At 39.2% G+C, this 19,480-nt stretch overlaps 1 protein-coding gene and 1 pseudogene across 1 annotated transcript; both read right to left on the reverse strand.

Moving 5' to 3' along the window:
- Positions 1 to 1,011: 1,011 nt before the first annotated feature.
- Positions 1,012 to 2,898, reverse strand: LOC122063416 (phosphoenolpyruvate carboxylase kinase 1-like). The gene is made up of 2 exons (XM_042627126.1): positions 2,035 to 2,898; positions 1,012 to 1,511 (listed from the first exon to the last, which is right to left on the reverse strand). The coding sequence occupies exons 1-2, from the start codon at positions 2,810 to 2,812 to the stop codon at positions 1,462 to 1,464; spliced, it is 828 nt and encodes a 275-aa protein (XP_042483060.1). The 5' UTR covers positions 2,813 to 2,898; the 3' UTR covers positions 1,012 to 1,461.
- A 10,416-nt stretch (positions 2,899 to 13,314) lies between these two features.
- Positions 13,315 to 14,221, reverse strand: LOC122063418 (annotated as a pseudogene).
- Between the last annotated feature and the right edge of the window lie 5,259 nt (positions 14,222 to 19,480).

Raw genomic sequence — 19,480 nt, forward strand, 5'->3', positions numbered from 1 at the left:
TTGGGATCGATGATTCAAGCAACCATTGCCTCTATAAAGTCGATATAAAGCCATGTCTGTTTTCCAAGAGAAAAGGTTTATAAGAAGTAGAAGGGGTTACGAGCAGGTGGAGGAAGGGAGGTGGGGGTTAAAACTGTCAAAAAACCTCTTCACTTGAGGGATGAATACTGTTTTGGGTAGTTTTGTTAATTCAAACCTAAAATAATGTATTTTTGTTAACTAAAACATAGGTTGGGTAATTTTGTAAAAAGAAACCCAAAAGTGGGTAATCAAGTAATTTTTTCCAAAAAAATTTATACTTGATCGCCAAAAATAATGAAGGAGAAGAAGAATAACTATACAACGTTGAAGTTGGATAGATTAAGTAGGACAACAAGTACCCAGTGGCGAAGATTTAATCCTTCTAATCCAATGGTCCATATAAACTAGCATTCCTGATGCCATTGCATCCTGCTAGCATGCCTATATCTCTCCCATTAATTAATTAAGAGAGAGAAAGAGATTAACTGCAAAGGGTTAGCGCAAGGGACACACGGCCTCAGCAAGCATGATCAAGTCTTCCCTTTTTGAGAGTGAGAGAGAGAGAGAGAGAGAGAGAGAGAGAGAGAGAGAGAGAGAGAGATTTTCTATTATCCAAAAAAAAAAATTATATTCAGATCCTCTTCTTGTTACCATAGTTAGCAAATTCGAATTCGGGAATTATTCGGGTGGAGAATTATTCGGAATAATTCGATTGATTAATTTAAGGATTCAGTCAAAAAAACGGTCAAAAAAGCGAATATGACGTTTTGTTTTTTGTTTTTTTTGTTTATTTGTTTATTTGTTTATTTGTTTTTTTTGTTTTTTTTGTTTTTTAAATATTGTTTAAGTGGACCGAATAATTCGATTTGGCCCGAATTATTCGGGTTTTAAATTCAAATTAGTAAAATTCACGTTTTTGATTTAATTCGAAAAAATTCGGTTCAGTCGAATAATTCATGAATTATTCGGCCGAATTGCTAACACAACTCGTTACCGAACTTTGTATACATACATAAAAATACAAACATATCTACAGTCTCAAGTTTTCTAGTCGCTCCCGTGTAGGGTGGGATTTCAATACCTAACTCTGCACTCTGCATACGTACACAAATACATACATCTCTACAGTCTCAAACTTTCTTCCTCAACTACGTTCCGTATAGTATACCGCCTCCCACATAGGAGAAAAGGCCGAAAAGAAAAACAAAAAGGAGAGGCAGATTTATAAGTCCTGGCTGATAGGGGATCGGCGAAATCGCTCTGATCGGAATCTTTGTGCTTCGGACTTCTCTTCCCTCAACTCATCTCTAGAGTCCAGAGACTGGAGTGGAACTTATGAGGTAGGTACAAGCTTTCTTTCAGATACCCCCTATAGACTTCTAGAAGTAGTAGCAGTAGCAGTATCAGAAGTGGTGGCAGCTTCTACAGTCTCTATTTAGATCAAGCCATCATCGACCTAGCTTCTCCTCCGCTTGTGATCCATGGATGCCCTGAAAATTTTGAACAGAAACACAGATCAGAGATACATCAGTGATTGAAACGGAGAAAAAGGAATGCAATCGCTAACAAAACCAACCGAGGAAACAAACTAACAGAAAGTAAACAAATACAGAACCAGGAAAAAAAGAGACCTAAAAATGGGAAACTAAAACTTCTTTAACGGAAGAGTCACTTAGCTTGCACCTACGCATTCGGACGCTTCCGGTCTCTCAGTCTCACCCAAACGAGAGAGAGAGAGAGAGAGTACAAACTGATGAGAAAATTACTGGGAAATTAAAAAACTGAAGCAAGAAATCATAAAAATAGAGTCGCTCCAGGATCAAAAAATTGGCAACCAAGAAAAATCGCGAGATTAAGTAAAGGTAAAGAGAAACACTGTACACAAATAGTTGATTTTAGAAATAAAACTCCATAACGAAAAAATTTCAATCAAGAAAGAGGGATCCATCTCCAAGACACTAATCCATGGCAGTCCAAACGATTAAAGAACGTGAAAGGAAATATCAGACTTACCGAGTACTTGCTCGGCGGAGAATCTCTTGGAGACGTCCTTTGAAAGCATCTTCCGCAAAAGATCCTTCGAAGCCGGCGAGACGGAGTAAAAGTTCCGAGTCGGAAAGCGGAGATTCCCACGAAGCACCGCCTCAAAGATCTCAGCGGTAGAATCCCCATAAAAAGGCGGGATTCCAGACAACATTATGTACAAAATAACTCCAGCACTCCAAACGTCCACTTTCTCACTATAATCCTTTCCAGAAAGCACTTCAGGCGCAACATAGTAAGGCGTCCCAACGATCCCTCTCATGGGTAGCCCGTCGTGAAAGATCTCAGCAGATCCAAAATCAGCCAGCTTCAACCGATTCCGACTGTCAAAGAGTATGTTATCAGGCTTAATATCACGGTGAGCAACACCCCTGCGGTGACAATGAGTGATCGCCTCCATCAGAGGCAACATAATAGCAGCAGCTTCGACATCAGAGAAAGTGCGCTTGGAGACACGATCGAAAAGGTCGGAAGAATCACAAAGCTCCATAACGATGTCGAGATACGCATCATCCTCGTAAACATCGGCGATTTGAACGACATTAGGGTTGCCGCTGAGAAGTTGCATGATCTTGGCTTCTTTGTCGATGCATTCTCGATCAACGGAGTCGGAGTGGAGACGCTTGTCGATGGATTTCAAGGCGAAGAAGTCGCCGGAAGCAGGAAAGAAGCACCGGAAAACGGTACCGAATCTTCCCTGACCGATCTCTTCGCAAACCTGGTAGACCTTCTTCAATCCCTCGCTCATCTCCCAGATGTTTCGGTTCCTCTGTTTAAAAGTAAGTCTTTAGAAGAGAAAGGTCAGCAGGTGTAGCTATTTATAGAAGGGGAGGAAGAGTATACAGTTGAGACTTGGGAGTTGAGAGGGTCTCAAATCCGACTGTATTGGGGGAATATTCGTTCATGTGAAAACACGTGTCGTGTCCAACGGTTTATTAAGTTTCTTCTCCAAATTGCCAACGGTGCTTTAGCTTGGTTACTAAGTTTTGTGAGGATCTTGTTTGCTAGTGAGATATATATAATTTACAATCCCGTTTTTGCCCCTATATTTTTAAGAAAAGGCATAGATTAGCCTTATAAAGTTGCCAGTTCGACTATGCGACCGTAAGATGATGTGAGGGATGATTGCACGTGGCCACTTTGAAATGTTTCCTCGGAAATTTTGAGCCCGTTTGGTATCGTTTCTATTTTAGAAACGCCGTTTCGTATTAAAAACGAAAATTTCAATTTCTGTGTCAGAATGTAGTTTTAAATGAAAAAATGGTGTTTCAAAATTTCAGATTTTTATCAGGAACGATATTTTTTTTTTTGTAAAATGGAACGAAACTGAGAAGACGGAACTCCAAAATGGAGTTCCATTCAATCTTGTTTTTTCAGTTTTTTTTTTTTTTCAGTTTTTATTGCCAAAAAAAACAGAAACAGACCATAAGTGCACCAAACAGAAGATTCTGTTTTTTCGTTCCAATAGAATGAAAAAAAAAACTCTAAAAACGTTTTTTTAGAACAATACCAAACGGAGCCTTCACTTTTAATTATCACAGTTGCTCGTTATTTTTTTTTCCCGGCCTACTCTGATTCCTAAATTACCACGAGTCCCTACCCTCCCATCTTGTAGCACCCCTCACACAATCAATCCACCTTTGATCTTTGCCTTATCACCGCCCCACCTTAGTTTCCCATCCTAGCCTACTTCACTTTGCTATCTCACCCGTTTGCATGTCCTTTCCACCCTCAATCTTGGCTCCCCTTTGCTAGGGATGTAAACCGATACGAAATAGATCAAATTTGAATCGTATGTGTTTGGATTTAGATGTTTTTTGAACGAATTTGGATGCCCTTAAACGAATACGAATATGAATCGGATATAGATTTTCAACTATCTGTTTACTCTCTGACTTGTGTAATCCAGACATTTCTCTTTCTAATGAATATAATTTGCTCTTAATCCATCTTTCTAAGTTGTTTTAACTCTTATCCCCATTCTCTATAACCTGTTTAAACTTCAAGAACCTTCAAAATCATCAATTGATAATTTAATTAGATTGAAAAATTATTTTTTGAATAATTCAGATTTTATTTCGGATACCCTTTAACCGAATACAGATACCTGTAAACGAATACGCATGCGAATTTGAATTAGGATTTCGACTATCCATTTACATCCCAAACCTTCGCAATTCACAACACTCCTCTCTTCCTTGTAGGAAAAACATTATCTGAAATTCCAATCTCATACAATTCCGTGAAATACCACCTTCAGGGGGTGACACGTGTATTGATACCAATGCAATGGTTCAGATCTGATTTAAATGTCGCTTCACTGATTTAATGGTTTATTAGTTGTACCAGATCTGGACCATTGTATTGGTATCAATACACATGTTACCGCCTGAAGATGATATTGCACAGAATTGTACGAGATCGAAATTACAGACGATTTCAACCCCTTCCTTGTGCCCATTCTAAAACTCTCTTGCCACATCTCTGATCCTTACCATTCAACTCAGCGAGATGATGGCAATGACAACAAGAGCATTGAGTTATTGGAAATACATAATATACTCATCCTCATCATTTTTTTTTTTTTTTTTTTACAGGATAAAGAAAGAATATCTACTTGGTGAGCAAAAGTGGGGTTGTGAGGGAGGAAACAAAGGACAAGTGTGGGGTAGGAGTGGAGGTGGAGTGGGGACAAGGCCTTGAAGTAGGGCAAAGGGTGGAGTTAAGCTACTACAGAGGTGTTGGAGAAGGGAAGGGAGGATATTAGAGGTAATTTAGGAATTTGAAATTAATAGAAAAGAGAGTTGGAAGTTTCTTTTTCTAAGGAACCGTAATATAGGGCAAGCATAATGACAGTAATTTTTCCTATATTTATTAGTATTGTTGAAACATTTGTTACTCAGTCATTTATTAATTGGTATTGTTATGGTAAAAGATGCTCACCACTGATGGCATGTCACATGGACCCTGGGAATGAAGTGAGATCAAGCCCAACGGGCTTTGGTTTGAGGCAAGTTGATTGGTCTGGGTGTAGCCAAATAGCATTCCCGATTGGTGCCACAATATAGGTCGCATATATTGCGACCAACCCACACCTATGATTAGACTAGTTGCTGAGTGACTAAAGTGCGTCTGCGTATTGTTAGGACTCTTATGTGGGCTTAACTGATATTGATTGACCCATTGGGCCCAAGAGAATAAGGACCACTCTAATTAGGAAACTTCTAGCCCTATTCTATTGTGGGAATGGATTAGGGTTTAGGAATTCTATTATATATAGAATACTGACGGTCCCTGCAGCTATTACTTTCATAATAATATTTTGAGAGCACTGCTTTCTCACAAAGCTAGTGTAGAGACAGAGAGAAGATCCCATAGTAAGAGGCTGCAGAAGATCTCAGTAGAAGGACCCATATTGCGTGGTTCTTCATCATAATTCGTGGTACAAGCGTCAACCTTGATTTAGGGACTTTATTCACGCTCAACGGGTATGTGATTGATTTCTTTCCATTATTCATTCTTGTATTCTATACACTATAGGTAATTCAAATGATTCTAGGATTTATAATCACTAACAATTGGTATCAGAGCCTACACTATGGTGTTAGAATCAAGAAATTATGTAAGAAAAAAAAAATTTGGGTTTCTATTTATGAAAATCATTATTTTACTCTCACTTAAAGATCCCGTATGGGAAAACTTTCTTCACGGAAGTTGTAGAGCACGAGAAGACGGTCGCGGCGGTATGCTGCACATCACCGGAAACCTCCGGACGCGTCGGCACGCACCGCCGGAAATTGGCTGCCGGAGGAGAGAAAAATAAAAAATTTTCAAAAAAAAAAACGGAGGCGAGTCATCGCCAGGTCAACTCGGAAACCCTACCTAGTTGACCCGGGATGCAGTGGGTCAACTCATGACCCACTCGGTCAAAGGTTGCCCGGGTCGTTGACCCGAACTTTGACCCGGAACTAATTTGCCCCAACCGGTTGACCCGGATTTATTTGATTCCAAAAAAAAAAACAGTAACTTCAAATGGCTCGTACGGGCAAACGGTGAAGAATTTTTCACCCTGGTTTTTTGCGTTGAGTCCAGTTTTTCGTGCTCTTCGTTTTGATATATTATGAGCCTAATTTTGATCAACTTTTATGATCTATTTTGTATAAGTTACAAGTATGGGTGTTTAATGATTCTTTATAATTTTCCTATTAATTAGAAGAAATGAAAGAAAATCAACTCATACATTACTTGCATATCAGAATATGAACTTGTTTATTCTTGGTAATGTAGTTCATGCTTTTGTTTATGAATATTTTTTATTCATGGTTAAACAATCCCACTTTTAGCTGTCGGAATGAATTTGTAGACTATTACAGTAAGATTGGGTGGAATCCACCAAAGTGGTAAAGTTCAACCTTATTGTAATAGAATACAAATCAAAGGTCTTCTTTGTCTGAAAAAATAGAGAATAATGGTTGGTAGCAAGGTTGCTAATGTTCACCCAAAGGTGACATTATCAAAGAAAAGTTAAAGCAAGAAAAAAAAATAGGGATTTCTCAACCTAAAAGATGCTGTCCATCCAAAGATGGCGGTACTTTTCGAAAGTTAGAAGAAGTCTCGCAGTAATAGCAAAAACTTGAGTGGACCATTATGTTTCAGACCCAAAGGTCAGAAATATAGTTCCGGTTGACACTCATGAAGTAATTGATACTTGAGCATGTAATGTTTAATTTAGCTAATTGTTACATGCTTATTCTTTTACATATATGTCTGTATGTTGAATAGAATATTCTTTATTAAAATATTCAACAGGATGTCTTCTAGTTTGGGTGTACTTGATATTCCTAAGCTTACTGGGGATAATTTCAACAAATGGATGGAAGACTTAGAGGTCTACATGATTCTCAAGGACCTAGACCTATGTACTAGAACCACCAAACCAGCTGAACCTACTGCAACCAGTACCCAAACTGAGAAAGGGGATTATGACAAGTGGGTCACTGCAAATAGGAAATCCTTGGCTGTTATTAAAAGTGTTTTGCCTGAGTCTATCAAGGATAGTGTTGCTAAAAAGGATACTGCTTTTGAATATTTGGCTGCTATAAAAGCTAAGTTTGATAGCTCTAAGAAATCACAGGCTCACGATCTCATGAGCCAATTGACTGGGGCTAGATTTGATGGAGTAGGAAGTGCTAGAGAGCATATACTGGAATTGATTTCCCTAGGAAACAAGATCAGAGGTACAGGTATTAACTTTGATGATGACTTCGTGGTCACCATTGCCTTGAATTCTCTACCTGAGAGCTACAAGACTCTTAAGACTACTTATAATACATTGAAGGATAAATGGGGTCTTGATGAATNTCAACAAATGGATGGAAGACTTAGAGGTCTACATGATTCTCAAGGACCTAGACCTGTGTACTAGGACCACCAAACCAGCTGAACATACTGCAACCAGTACCCAAACTGAGAAAGGGGATTATGACAAGTGGGTCACTGCAAATAGGAAGTCCTTGGCTGTTATTAAAAGTGCTTTGCCTGAGTCTATCAAGGATAGTGTTGCTAAAAAGGATACTGCTTCTGAGTATTTGGCTGCTATAAAAACTAAGTTTGATAGCTCTAAGAAATCACAGGCTCACGATCTCATGAACCAATTGACTGGGGCTAGATTTGATGGAGTAGGAAGTGCTAGAGAGCATATACTAGAACTGGTTTCCCTAGGAAACAAGATCAGAGGTACAGGTATTAACTTTGATGATGATTTCGTGGTCACCATTGCCTTGAATTCTCTACCTGAGAGCTACAAGACTCTTAAGACTACTTATAATACATTGAAGGATAAATGGGGTCTTGATGAATTGATCACTGTGGTAACCCAGGAAGAGGGAACAATTAATAGGACCAAAGTTGAAAGTGCCAATCTTACTCAAGGTAAGACTTCATCATCTATGGGACCTAACAAAGGGATCAAGAAGTTCTTTAAGAAAGGAAAATTCACTCCATTTAAAGGAGGGAAAAACAAGAAGGGAAAGCAAAATTTCAAAGAATCTGGGGTACAAAAAGACATGAGTGGCATAGAGTGTTTTTGGTGCAAGGCCAAAGGACACATGAAGAAGGATTGTTTTAAGAAGAAGACCTACCTTGAGAAAAAGAAGGATGATGGTATGAATCTATCCTTAGTATGTTTTGAATCTTACTTGATTAATGTACCAATTGATTCATGGTGGTTAGATTCTGCGTCATCTATTCACGTCACTCATTCCTTGTAGGGGTTCCTAAACAGGAGGGTGCCAAGCAAGGATGAAGTGACGGTGTTCGTGGGCAATGGAGCTAGAGTTGAAGTGGAAGCCATAGGAACTATTAGATTATTTTTTCATTCAGACTCATTTATTGATTTGAAGGATGTTGTTTATGTTCCCTCTATGAGGAGGAATTTGATTTCAGTTTCTAGACTTTGTTCAGATGGTTATTCTGTTAATTTTAATCAAGTTGGATTTTGTTTATTACATGATTCTATCTCTATTGGTAGTGGTACTCTGGTTGATGGGCTTTATAGATTGAATTGTAATTCTTCATGGGTTCTGAATGTGGGAATGAAACGGTCTCTGATTGATGAGAAATCCTCCATGTTGTGGCATAGAAGGTTGGGTCATATTTCAATCAAGAGGATGAAAAGATTGGTAAAGGAAGGGATATTAAACGATATTGATTTTCAGGACATGAAAACATGTATAAATTGCATTAAGAGAAAGATGACAATCTCCAGGAAAAAGGATGCTACTCGTAGCATTAAAGTATTAGACTTCATTCACACTGACATCTATGGGCCTTTTACTGTCCCTACACTCACTGGGCACCGTTATTTCATAAATTTTATTGATGATTGGTCAAGATATAGGTATGTCTTTCTTATCAGTGAGAAATCTAGTGCTCTAGATGTTTTCAAGATTTTTAAAGCTGAAGTTGAACTTTTTCACTCCAAGAAGATCAAAGTGGTCAGATCCGACAGGGGTGGAGAATATTATGGGAGAAGTGGTGATTTTGAGCAGTTGCTTGGACCTTTTGCAAAATTCTTGCAAGAACATGGGATAGCTCCTCAATATTTCATGCCTGGAACACCTCAGCAGAATGGAGTAGCTGAAAGAAGAAATCGTACTCTGAAAGACATGGTCCGTTCTATGGTGAGCAATACCACCTTACCAGAATCCTTATGGGGAGAGGCACTTAAAATTGTTGTTTACCTTCTCAATAGAGTGCCAAGCAAATCTGTGAATAAGACTCCCTATGAACTCTGGAGTAGCAGAATACCTAGCCTCAGACACTTGCGAGTGTGGGGATGTCAAGCAGAAGCCAAAGTCTTTAACCCTCAAGAAAAAGTTTTTGACTCAAGGACTACAAGTTGCTATTTTGTGGGATACCCAGAGAGGTCTAAAGGGTATAGATTCTATTGTCCTGGTCTATGACACAAAATTGTAGAGACCACTCATACTAGATTTGTTGAATGCAATGAAGAGTCTAGAACTCCTCGTAATTTCTCTTTTGAAGAAGGGGAGTATGACACTCCTGAGATAGCACCTGTTGAGTTGAGAAATTCACTTATTGATCTCAATCCCATCACGTCTGATGATACAGTCACTCAAACTCCAATTGAATATGATTTGCAAGTTGGGACAGATATTGCTATTGCAGACCCACTTTCACCTTCTGATACCGCTAATATTGGTAGGCTTCCACCTGAACCTATAAGGAGGTCTACTAGAGTGCGCAAGCCTTCTCTGCACTCTGATTATGTTTCTTATTTGAATGAGTGTGAGTTTGACATAGGACAAGAAGAAGACCCTGTTACTTTTCTTCAAGCAGTTAATCATAAGCATTCAGACAAATGGGTAGAAGCAATGAAGGAAGAGCTGTTATCCATTAGCAACAATGGAGTATGGGAATTAGTGCAAATTCCAAAGGATTGTAAGGCTATTGCATCTAAGTGGGTTTTCAAAACTAAGACAGATTCTCAAGGTAGAGTAGAACGCTACAAAGCTAGACTCGTGGCAAAGGGTTTTACTCAGCGAGAGGGGATAGATTACAAGGAAACTTTCTCACCTGTCTCATCAAAGGACTCATTCAGAATTATCATGGCCATTGTTGCCCATTTTGACCTAGAGTTACATCAGATGGATGTGAAAACAGCATTTCTGAATGGAGAGCTGTCAGAGAAGGTGTACATGAGACAACCTGAAGGTTTTGAGGAAAATGGTAAAGAGGACTTTGTTTGTATGCTGAAAAAGTCTCTTTATGGGTTAAAGCAAGCATCTCGACAATGGTACTTAAAATTTGATCAAGTTGTGACTTCTTTTGGTTTTGTAGAGAATCCAATCGATCAGTGCATATATCTGAAACTCAGTGGGAGTAGTTTCATCTTTCTTGTGCTCTATGTGGATGACATTCTATTGGCTAGCAGCAACAAAACCTTATTGATGGAGACCAAGGGTTTTCTTTCAGAAAACTTTGAAATGAAGGACATGGGTGAAGCAAGTTATGTGCTTGGAATCGAGATTAGTCGTGATAGGCCGCGGGGGTTACTTGGGCTATCACAACAGGCATATCTTGATAAAGTTTTAAAGAGGTTTAACATGTCTAAATGTTCTGGTGGTGAAGCACCCATCAGTAAAGGAGACAAGTTGAACAAGCAACAATGTCCAAAGAATGATATTGAGAGGAGCTCAATGAATGACAAGCCTTATGCCTCTGCCGTTGGAAGTTTGATGTATGCACAAGTTTGTACTCGCCCTGACATTGCCTTTGCAATTAGTGTACTTGGCAGGTTTCAATCTGATACTGGTTTGGCTCATTGGACTGCAGCCAAGAAGGTCATGCGCTATTTACAAAGGACAAAGGACTTCAAGCTAGTGTTCAGTAAATCAGAAAAATTTGAAGTTGTGAGGTATTCTGACTCGGACTTCAGTGGGTGTATTGATGATAGAAAGTCTACCTCTGGATACATTTTTATATTGGGAGGAGGAGCTATTTCTTGGAAGAGTGCCAAACAAAATATTTTAGCTTCATCCACTATGCAAGCTGAGTTTGTGGCACTTTATGAAGCTACCAAGCAGGCAGTGTGGCTGAGGAATTTTATATCAGAACTGAAAGTTGTAGATTCCATCTCTAAGCCTTTGCATTTGTGGTGTGACAATATTTCTGTTGTTTTCTTTGCAAAGAATAACAAGAGATCTAGTAGCTCCAAACACATTAAGATTAAATATCTTGTGGTTCGCGAGAAGATCAACGTTGGGGAGATCGTTGTTGAGCATATTATTACTAAAGAGATGGTTGCTGATCCTCTGACCAAAGCTCTTCCAATGGGAGTTTTTAAGACTCATGTTTCTAACATGGGTGTGATGGAATCTTTTGATATGCTTGTTTAGTGGGAGTGTACTTATCCATAGTGGTATTGTAATAAGCATTATTTTTTGTTAGATCATACATTATGAGCACAATCTATATTGAGGATTACTTTCCAGTATAGTGTTCATTTATATTCTCTCTCATCATATTGTTGTATGATTATTGTGGTTTACTTTGACATGTCACAGTTAATGGCGGTGTTTAGCCAAGTTTCGTGATTTATGGCGGTATTTAGCCTAAATCCATGGAGATGGTTGTTAACCATAGGCTGTATGCCAAAGTGAGATATTAATACAAGAAAATGGCGGTTTGCCTAAGTATTGATTAATATCAAAGTTCTCTACCTATGAGGTTTTCAAGGTAGGCTGATCTTTAGATCAGGAACGGACCCATAAGGAAGGATATATCTTATGTGATCACAGTTATGATATAATAATTTCTTATATCTATGTTTCCAGGCGATTTGAATTGATAATTTTCTGTTGTCTGTAACATTAGATAGTTATATGCCGTATATTGAGGTGTATTTTCTACAATTGTTCAACAATGGAGATTATTGATTGGATCAAAGTTTGTTTTGAGTGGTATTCAATCTTGGGATTATTTGGCCAGATGTCAATGGGAAGACATCAGTATCAGTGTAGCCCAACTGCCCAAGTGGGAGATTGTTAGGACTCTTATGTGGGCTTAACTGATATTGATTGACCCATTGGGCCTAAGAGAATAAGGACCACTCTAATTAGGAAACTTCTAGCCCTATTTTATTGTGGGAATGGAATAGGGTTTCGGAATTCTATTATATATAGAATACTGATGGTCCCTGCAGCTATTACTCTTTCATAATAATATTTGGGAGCACTGCTTTCTCACAGAGCTAGTGTAGAGACAGAGAGAAGATCCCATAGTAAGAGACTGCAGAAGATCTCAGTAGAAGGACCCATATTACGTGGTTCTTCATCATAGTTCGTGGTACAAGCGTCAACCTTGATTTAGGGACTTTATTCACGCTCAACGGGTATGTGATTGATTTCTTACCATTATTTATTCTTGTATTCTATACACTATAGGTAATTCAAATGATTTTAGGATTTAGAATCACTAACAGAATCCACCCTTGCCTGCCAGTTGACCGCAAAAATGACTTCTGCAACCTCCATTTTTATTTAACAGAATTTGGGAAGTGAAGGCAACTTGGAGGAGAATGAATGGGAGCTTGGTCAAGGCTTAGAGATTTCTTGTAACCTATGTGAGGTAATGAACAGCCTGGTGTAGAGGGCACTTGTGGTAACTATTAAGTTTGTCTCGAATTTTTGACCCGTTTTGAAGATTGACCTAATCCGACATATTTTGGTGGCGACCCAAATGAGAAATTTTCTGAGATTTGTGATGGAAGCAGAGGGGTTGGGCCGATAGGCCCAAGCCCGGATCCCATCACTGATCTTGTATGGGGGTGCAGGGCCGTAGCCCCCGCGGTATGGTTCGACCCGATCGACCGTGACCCGATGGGTCGATCGGTGATTTAGAGTATATATAATGTACTGTTGCTTGTTGAGAAAGTCATTGTTTTCGAGGGTTTTCACGCAGCTAGGGTTTCAGAGCGAGTTTTTCCTCGCCGCTGCTAGAGTGTAATTTCTCTTCTGCATAGTGAATCATCTTCTTCTTCGCCCGAGGACGTAGCACACCACCCTGGTCTGTGAACCTCGTTATATCTCTATCGTACGGATCTATTGTCTCTTTATTATTCGTGTTTCTTGGTGTTTGATCTAACAATAACACAGAAGAGGCAGCAAATAGTGTCAATATGGAAGAGGTAGGAAAGGTGATGGAGGTAATTTATAGTAATATGGAGGACTATTGAGGGGACTGAGGTAGAAAATAGTAGTAGTAATATGGTGGCGGAGGCTATAAAGAAGGCAGAGGTGGGGATTTGTAATATTATGGTGGTGGAGGCAATGGAGATGGTGGAGGCGGTGACTTATAGAAAGAAGTATGGGGTACGAAGAGAAGAAGATGGTGGAGGTGGTTATTTATAATAATAGTATGGAGGAGGGGGTGATGGAGATGGTGGAAGTGGAGACTTGTAGTAATATGGAGGAGGAGGAGATGAAGATGGAGGGGGTGGTGACTTGTAGTTGTAAGGAGGAGGTGGGAAAGGTGATGGCCGAGGTGGAGACTTATAATAGTATGGAGGAGGAGGGGATGGTGATGGTGGGGGTGGTGAATTGTAGTAATAAGGAGGTGGTGACTTGTAGTAGTAAGGAGGAGGTGGGGAAGGTGACGGTGGAGGTGGAGATTTGTAATAGTATGGAGGAGGAGGTGATGGAGATGGTGGAGGTGGGGACTTATAGTAGTGTGGAGGAGGAGGGGATGGTGATGGTGGGGGTGGGGGTAGTGACTTGTAGTAATATGATGGAGGAGAAGATGATGGTGGTGGTGGTGATTTGTAGTAATAAGGAGGTGGAGGTGATGAAGAAGGTGGTGGTGGCGATTTATAGTAGTAAGGAGGCGGTGGGGATTGGGATGGAGGTGGCGGAGACTTGTAGTAGTATGGAGGTGACTTCTTGTGCCAGGGATGAAACAAATGCTCCTTTGGTGGTAGATCCTTGTGATACTTGTGAGTTCGGTCCTCTTTTTCTTCAACATGATCTTCTGAGTGAGGGAAGTAAGGCTTGAATGCAGCCACATTGGCTGCCATCAAGCAAAATGCTAGAGCAAATATTAGGCAAGGCCATTGCCCCGGCGCCTCTTTCTTCGTCATCGCAGGCAACTCGAACTCCAACCTTGTGACTTGAATGGTTAGAAGGAACAAGGGACCTAAACCTTTATACAGTACTCTTCTCTGAAGAGGTACAATTGTTTAGTGAAGTTCACAGCCTGGACTAGATCTCGTATACTAATCTATTGAAGCTTTTTTTTTATCTAGCAAGTGATCATGTATTGGCCTCCCACAAAACACCTCTATTTGATAAATGATAGGCCATGAATCAATCAAGATAAAATATTGAGAACTTGATTTCTTTTTCTTTCTTTGACCTACTGTAATGTAAGCATCAGCACGTCTTCCCTCTCTAACCTAACAGCTACAACTTTCAATATTTCTTGAGATCATCAATATGGATGCAATGCAGCAAACCTATTGGTGGCTTCCACCAAATCTTTTGATTTCATCAAGCCGGCCCTTTCTTAAAAAAATAAAATTTCTTTGCTGCAAATATTAAAATAAGAGAGACCTGCCTGGTCTAATAGACCTGGTGATGGTTTTTTTCTTTTTTGCGGGGGCTTGGTTGGATTTTTCATTTATTTATTTAGAAAGAATTTTTTTTATGTGAAGCACCCAACACTAAAATGGAATAAAATTTGCCTCCTATCAGACGAATCATTGAAACTATCCTACCTTTCTGTTTTCTCTTTATTTTGTCCTTAAATCTTTATGATCTGCTAACCTGTGAACCCCTTCCCTTCTCCTGAACTATGAGGAAATATCAAGTCATCTCTACATTTTTTCTAAAAAATATAACTTTCCTCCTTATAAATACAAAGATTCTATTTGACGTTCCCAGCCGTTTGAAAGGGCTGTTAAGTCAGCCTAATTTTTTCAATAATGCCGAAACTACCCCTTACATGTTGAAACCCCATAATACCCTCTATGAACTAAAACCCCATTTCCCTTCCCTCTTCGTCGATCAAAACCCCTTCTTTCTCTACATCCCCTCCTTCGTTGCACAAGAATGTGCACACAATCCTCAAGCGCTTCCTTTTCCCAAATGTTAAAGACATTTTGATAGGCTATATTGTGACACCTCCTAGCCCAAGATCATTGAACCAAATTGGGTTGGAAATTATCATACTTCCCACTTAAGTAGACCAAAAACCAAATCTAGGGTTATGTTAGAGCAAAACTAGCGAAGAGAAAGCCATACAGGTGGTTGGTGGATAAGGCAATAGAAACTTGCCCCCATTGGTCTCCGTTTCGAGACCTTTGCACCTCACATAATATCCCCCCCCCTTCATTCCCGTCGTAATAGAAAAAAAGAAAGGACAAAGTTTTCCTGAACCAAACGGTGAGGTTCATGACCACAGACACCACAGGTGCAGAGAAACCCGGTCCAAAAACTAATTTCCAATTCTTTTTGTCACCACTTCAACTCAAGTTATTTCAAGGCTCCTTATCCTTTAAGCCCTTCCAGCTCCCACCACATCACTCATTTCATTTGATGCAGGAATGAATCTTCTACATCCTAACCATCTCAAATAATGTTCTTTCTCCTCATCACCTATTATACTCATCTGCCTCTATTTCTTCAGTCTTACCAGTTACCCATCTTTTTAACTCAATTCATTTAGTGCAAATGTAGATTAAAATATTCAGACAAGAATGGGCATCTTTCCATCTTATCATCTTCACCACTCTAATTGTGAAACATTCTCTTCAATCTTTCTAACCTAATATGATTAAAACCAAGATAAATAAAATAATAAACACAGATGTAAGTCTATCATCATTCTTATCTTCGTCTGTTTTTACTTTTTGTAGGAATACACTACTTATTATGTTTTGATCCATCTTACACCAAAACAGTAAAATTTCAAAGCTTTCTTCTACATACAACTAATCCATAACTGATGCAAAAAGGTATAGGTTCGGTGCCAAACCCTTATATAGATCAATTGTAAGTAAAAACTCAATCATCTCTCACCTCATAGTTCTATTATCTTAACATACCTACTTGAAGAAATATTCTTCTAAAGGATACAATAGATGATGGAACAGAAATTTCCCATGTTGCTTTCCAGAACAGCCTGTAAGGACCATGTGTGTCTTCTGAAACGCCATGCTGAGTTATCAACCAAGTCAGCAGGCATGAACAGGAGCAGGACCAGGAGCAGGACCAGGAGCAGGAGCAGAAGCAGAAGCAGAAGCAGAAGCAGAAGCAGGGGCAGGGGAAGCAAACAAGAAAAGACAACAAATGACCACTTTTAGACTTCAGGAGATGCTAAGGTTTAAAACAGATATGAAGCCCTTCCACAACCTGCTTGTCATCATTCTGACATTCAAATATTAGAGTCTTAAGGTAAAAAGATGTCACGTTAGTCTTTCTTATAGTAAAAGCATAAGCCCTTTCACCTTTCTTTATACCCTCCTTATTATTCCATGGTTGCACAAATGCTGAAAAGAATACATGTTCACTCCTAAATGTTTCACATTAACAGAACTCACTTGGCCACAATGGTTCATTACTAACACAAATATTTTCAGCTTGATGATCTACATAATTTACAATAATCAATTATTATCAATCACAAAATTCTACATGGAAGTGATATGTTCTACAGAAAAGAGTAATAGGGTCATATAGCTTGGACCAATAAATTAGTGTGAGTTCTGACAGATGCAACCTATGGAAAAGAATATAGAATTCCAACAGCTTCTTCAAGCAGCACATAATACCAGGTGATGGTAGAAGGACTTATGCAGCCTATGAAAAGGAATATTGAATTCCAACAGCTTCTTCAAGCAGCATATTATGGCAGGATCTTTTAAGTCCAGAGCTATATAGCCTGTTGTAGGCTTGTAGCAGAGTATGTTTATATGGATGGTCTGCCTTGAACTGAGATACGGTCATACCATGAGAACCTCAATAACCGGAAGTTTTCCTAGCTGATCCTGACCAATAAAAGAGACAAACATTGATGCAATCGGGGATTTCAAACACCCGGTTTGGATAGCTTATAGACCCACCCAAATAATCAACGATTCAAAAGATAATGGTAATGGAAACTTGGTAAATAACCAGTCTTTTAATGGCCTATTAGGAAGGAAAGGAGACAGGGCCATTTATGGAAATCAAAAAGTAAAAGTTAAAAGAACAACCCACGATTTGAGGTTGTCGCGAGCCTCTAGACAGAAAACCAGCAAAGGAGAAGACGGGGAGGGAGGGGAAGAGAGAGGGAGGGAGAACCGTAGAGGGATAGGGAGTTGCTGAAAGTTGCAGTGGACGGGGAGGGAGGGGAAGAGAGAGAAAGGATAGAGCAAAAGTGTCGAGGATTCATTCGAGACATTTGCGGGGAACATTTTATGGCTATATTGCCCATAAAATTTGTCGAGACCTTTACCGGGAAATGTGGAGTATTTGGTAAAATTTTACCTAATGGTAGTTTTACAATTTTACAGGGAAAATATGATTTTACCGTAAAAATTGTTTTTCCATCTGTTTTACGTCAAACCAAATGGAGCCGAAAAGAAACTAACTCAAAGAAAATCACTACATAGCTAACTCCTACCAAAATAAAATATTACAATATCAACTCATTATTGCCCAAATATCAAGTTAACCACAATCAGATTTGGACCCGGATTTTGGTGTAGACTTTCAAACGGGTTTGGTCCGGTTCACAAAAGTGTTATTACATCAATTACCTTGGTATTGAGAAAAACTCTCCCATGAGTTTTCTAGAACGCCTCTCCCTGATCCAATGAAATCAACAAACCATGATCCAACGGTATGAAATCAGAGACAAAGAATTTGTCATTGAAGTTGAAATATGGAAGCACAAATTTGATTGGTTCAACCAAAAGATCATGGCCGGTTCTTCAAAGATAACTGGAGCCACTTAGTCTTCCATCCTTGGTAGTTTGTCTACTTGTTCTTCCACCCATTGTCCAATTACTGATATCAATTTGCTGAAGTATCCAGTCGATCAAGCAACGACAGCGGCATGTGACTTCATAGTTCCTCTTGCCATCGTCACTCGTCAAGATATTTATGAACTATTAGCTAGTATTCCCAATTCACTTGAACTTTTTGAAATAAAATAAACCTCTTGTAGGAAACCATAACACAAACGGGTTGAGCCTTGATAAAAACCAGTGCAATTTGGGGTTTCAAAAAAGCGGGCTTGGATCGCTCAGAGGCCCACAGCCCACCCAAATGATCAATGACTTAAAAATAATGGAAATTTGTTAAATAACCAGACTTTTAAAGGCCTACTTAGGAAGGTAAAAAAGACAAGGATGAGAAAAGAATTAGAATTGGAATAAAACTAATTGTGGGAATTTGGGGGAAATATGACACTTTTTTTTTTTTTTCGTAAAAGGGAACTATGACTTGCGTCAATCGACACCAGCTCTCCTTTATTTTAATAAAAGAGATGAGTAGAAAAGTACTTTTCTGCCTCTATAGACAATGCTACTTATACCAATATTATAACACTTCCTCTCAAGTTGGAGCATAGATATCACACATAGCCAATTTGCACAAAATAGGATGAAAAACCTTACCACTAAGACCCTCTATAACGATATCTGCTAACTTATCTTCAAACCTTACAAAAGAATTGCATATAAGACCCTATTCCAGCTTCTCCTTATTAAAATGTTTGTCTCCACATGCTTGGTTGGATCTTGCCATTATGAACAATGAAAAATCTTTAATTTTTATAACAATTTAGCACTCAAAAGGTAAGTTACAAATGGCACTACCCTGTGATTTATTGGAACTTCAAGACACCAGCAAAAGGAATGTAACGTATTAGCAGGAAAAACAAAATAAGGACAAAGAGGAATTATAAAGTAAGTGGAGGGTAATATTGAAAAACCAAATATAAGAAAGGATTAAAAAACAGCCAAGAGATTGTCTTCAACCTCACGTCAATAGAAAAGAGAAGGGAAACAAGCCTCGAATCAGGTGGGATTTCTCCTACAATCCTCAACTGATTGCGGAGAGAATTTAGGCGAAGGATTCTACTCCAATATCCTCCCAAATGAGACCAATTACAAGCCTAAAACCCAACTGCAGAGGTAGAACGATTATTCTGAATCTTGAACCGGCAGTAGGAATAAGATGAGGTGGTGTCACAGCTTTGTTCTCTCAACAGGAGCAACTCCAGCAGGTAAGGCTTTGGGGTTAGGGTTGCCTATGAGGTGACTGCCTTCAACCAAGATCTCAGGCCAAACCCAATAACTACCAGGGAGAACTAGGAAACAGAGAGAACGTACACAGTAGTTCACAAAGCACAG

Source organism: Macadamia integrifolia, unplaced genomic scaffold, assembly GCF_013358625.1.
Source record: "Macadamia integrifolia cultivar HAES 741 unplaced genomic scaffold, SCU_Mint_v3 scaffold1320, whole genome shotgun sequence".
Taxonomy (NCBI): Eukaryota; Viridiplantae; Streptophyta; class Magnoliopsida; order Proteales; family Proteaceae; genus Macadamia; species Macadamia integrifolia.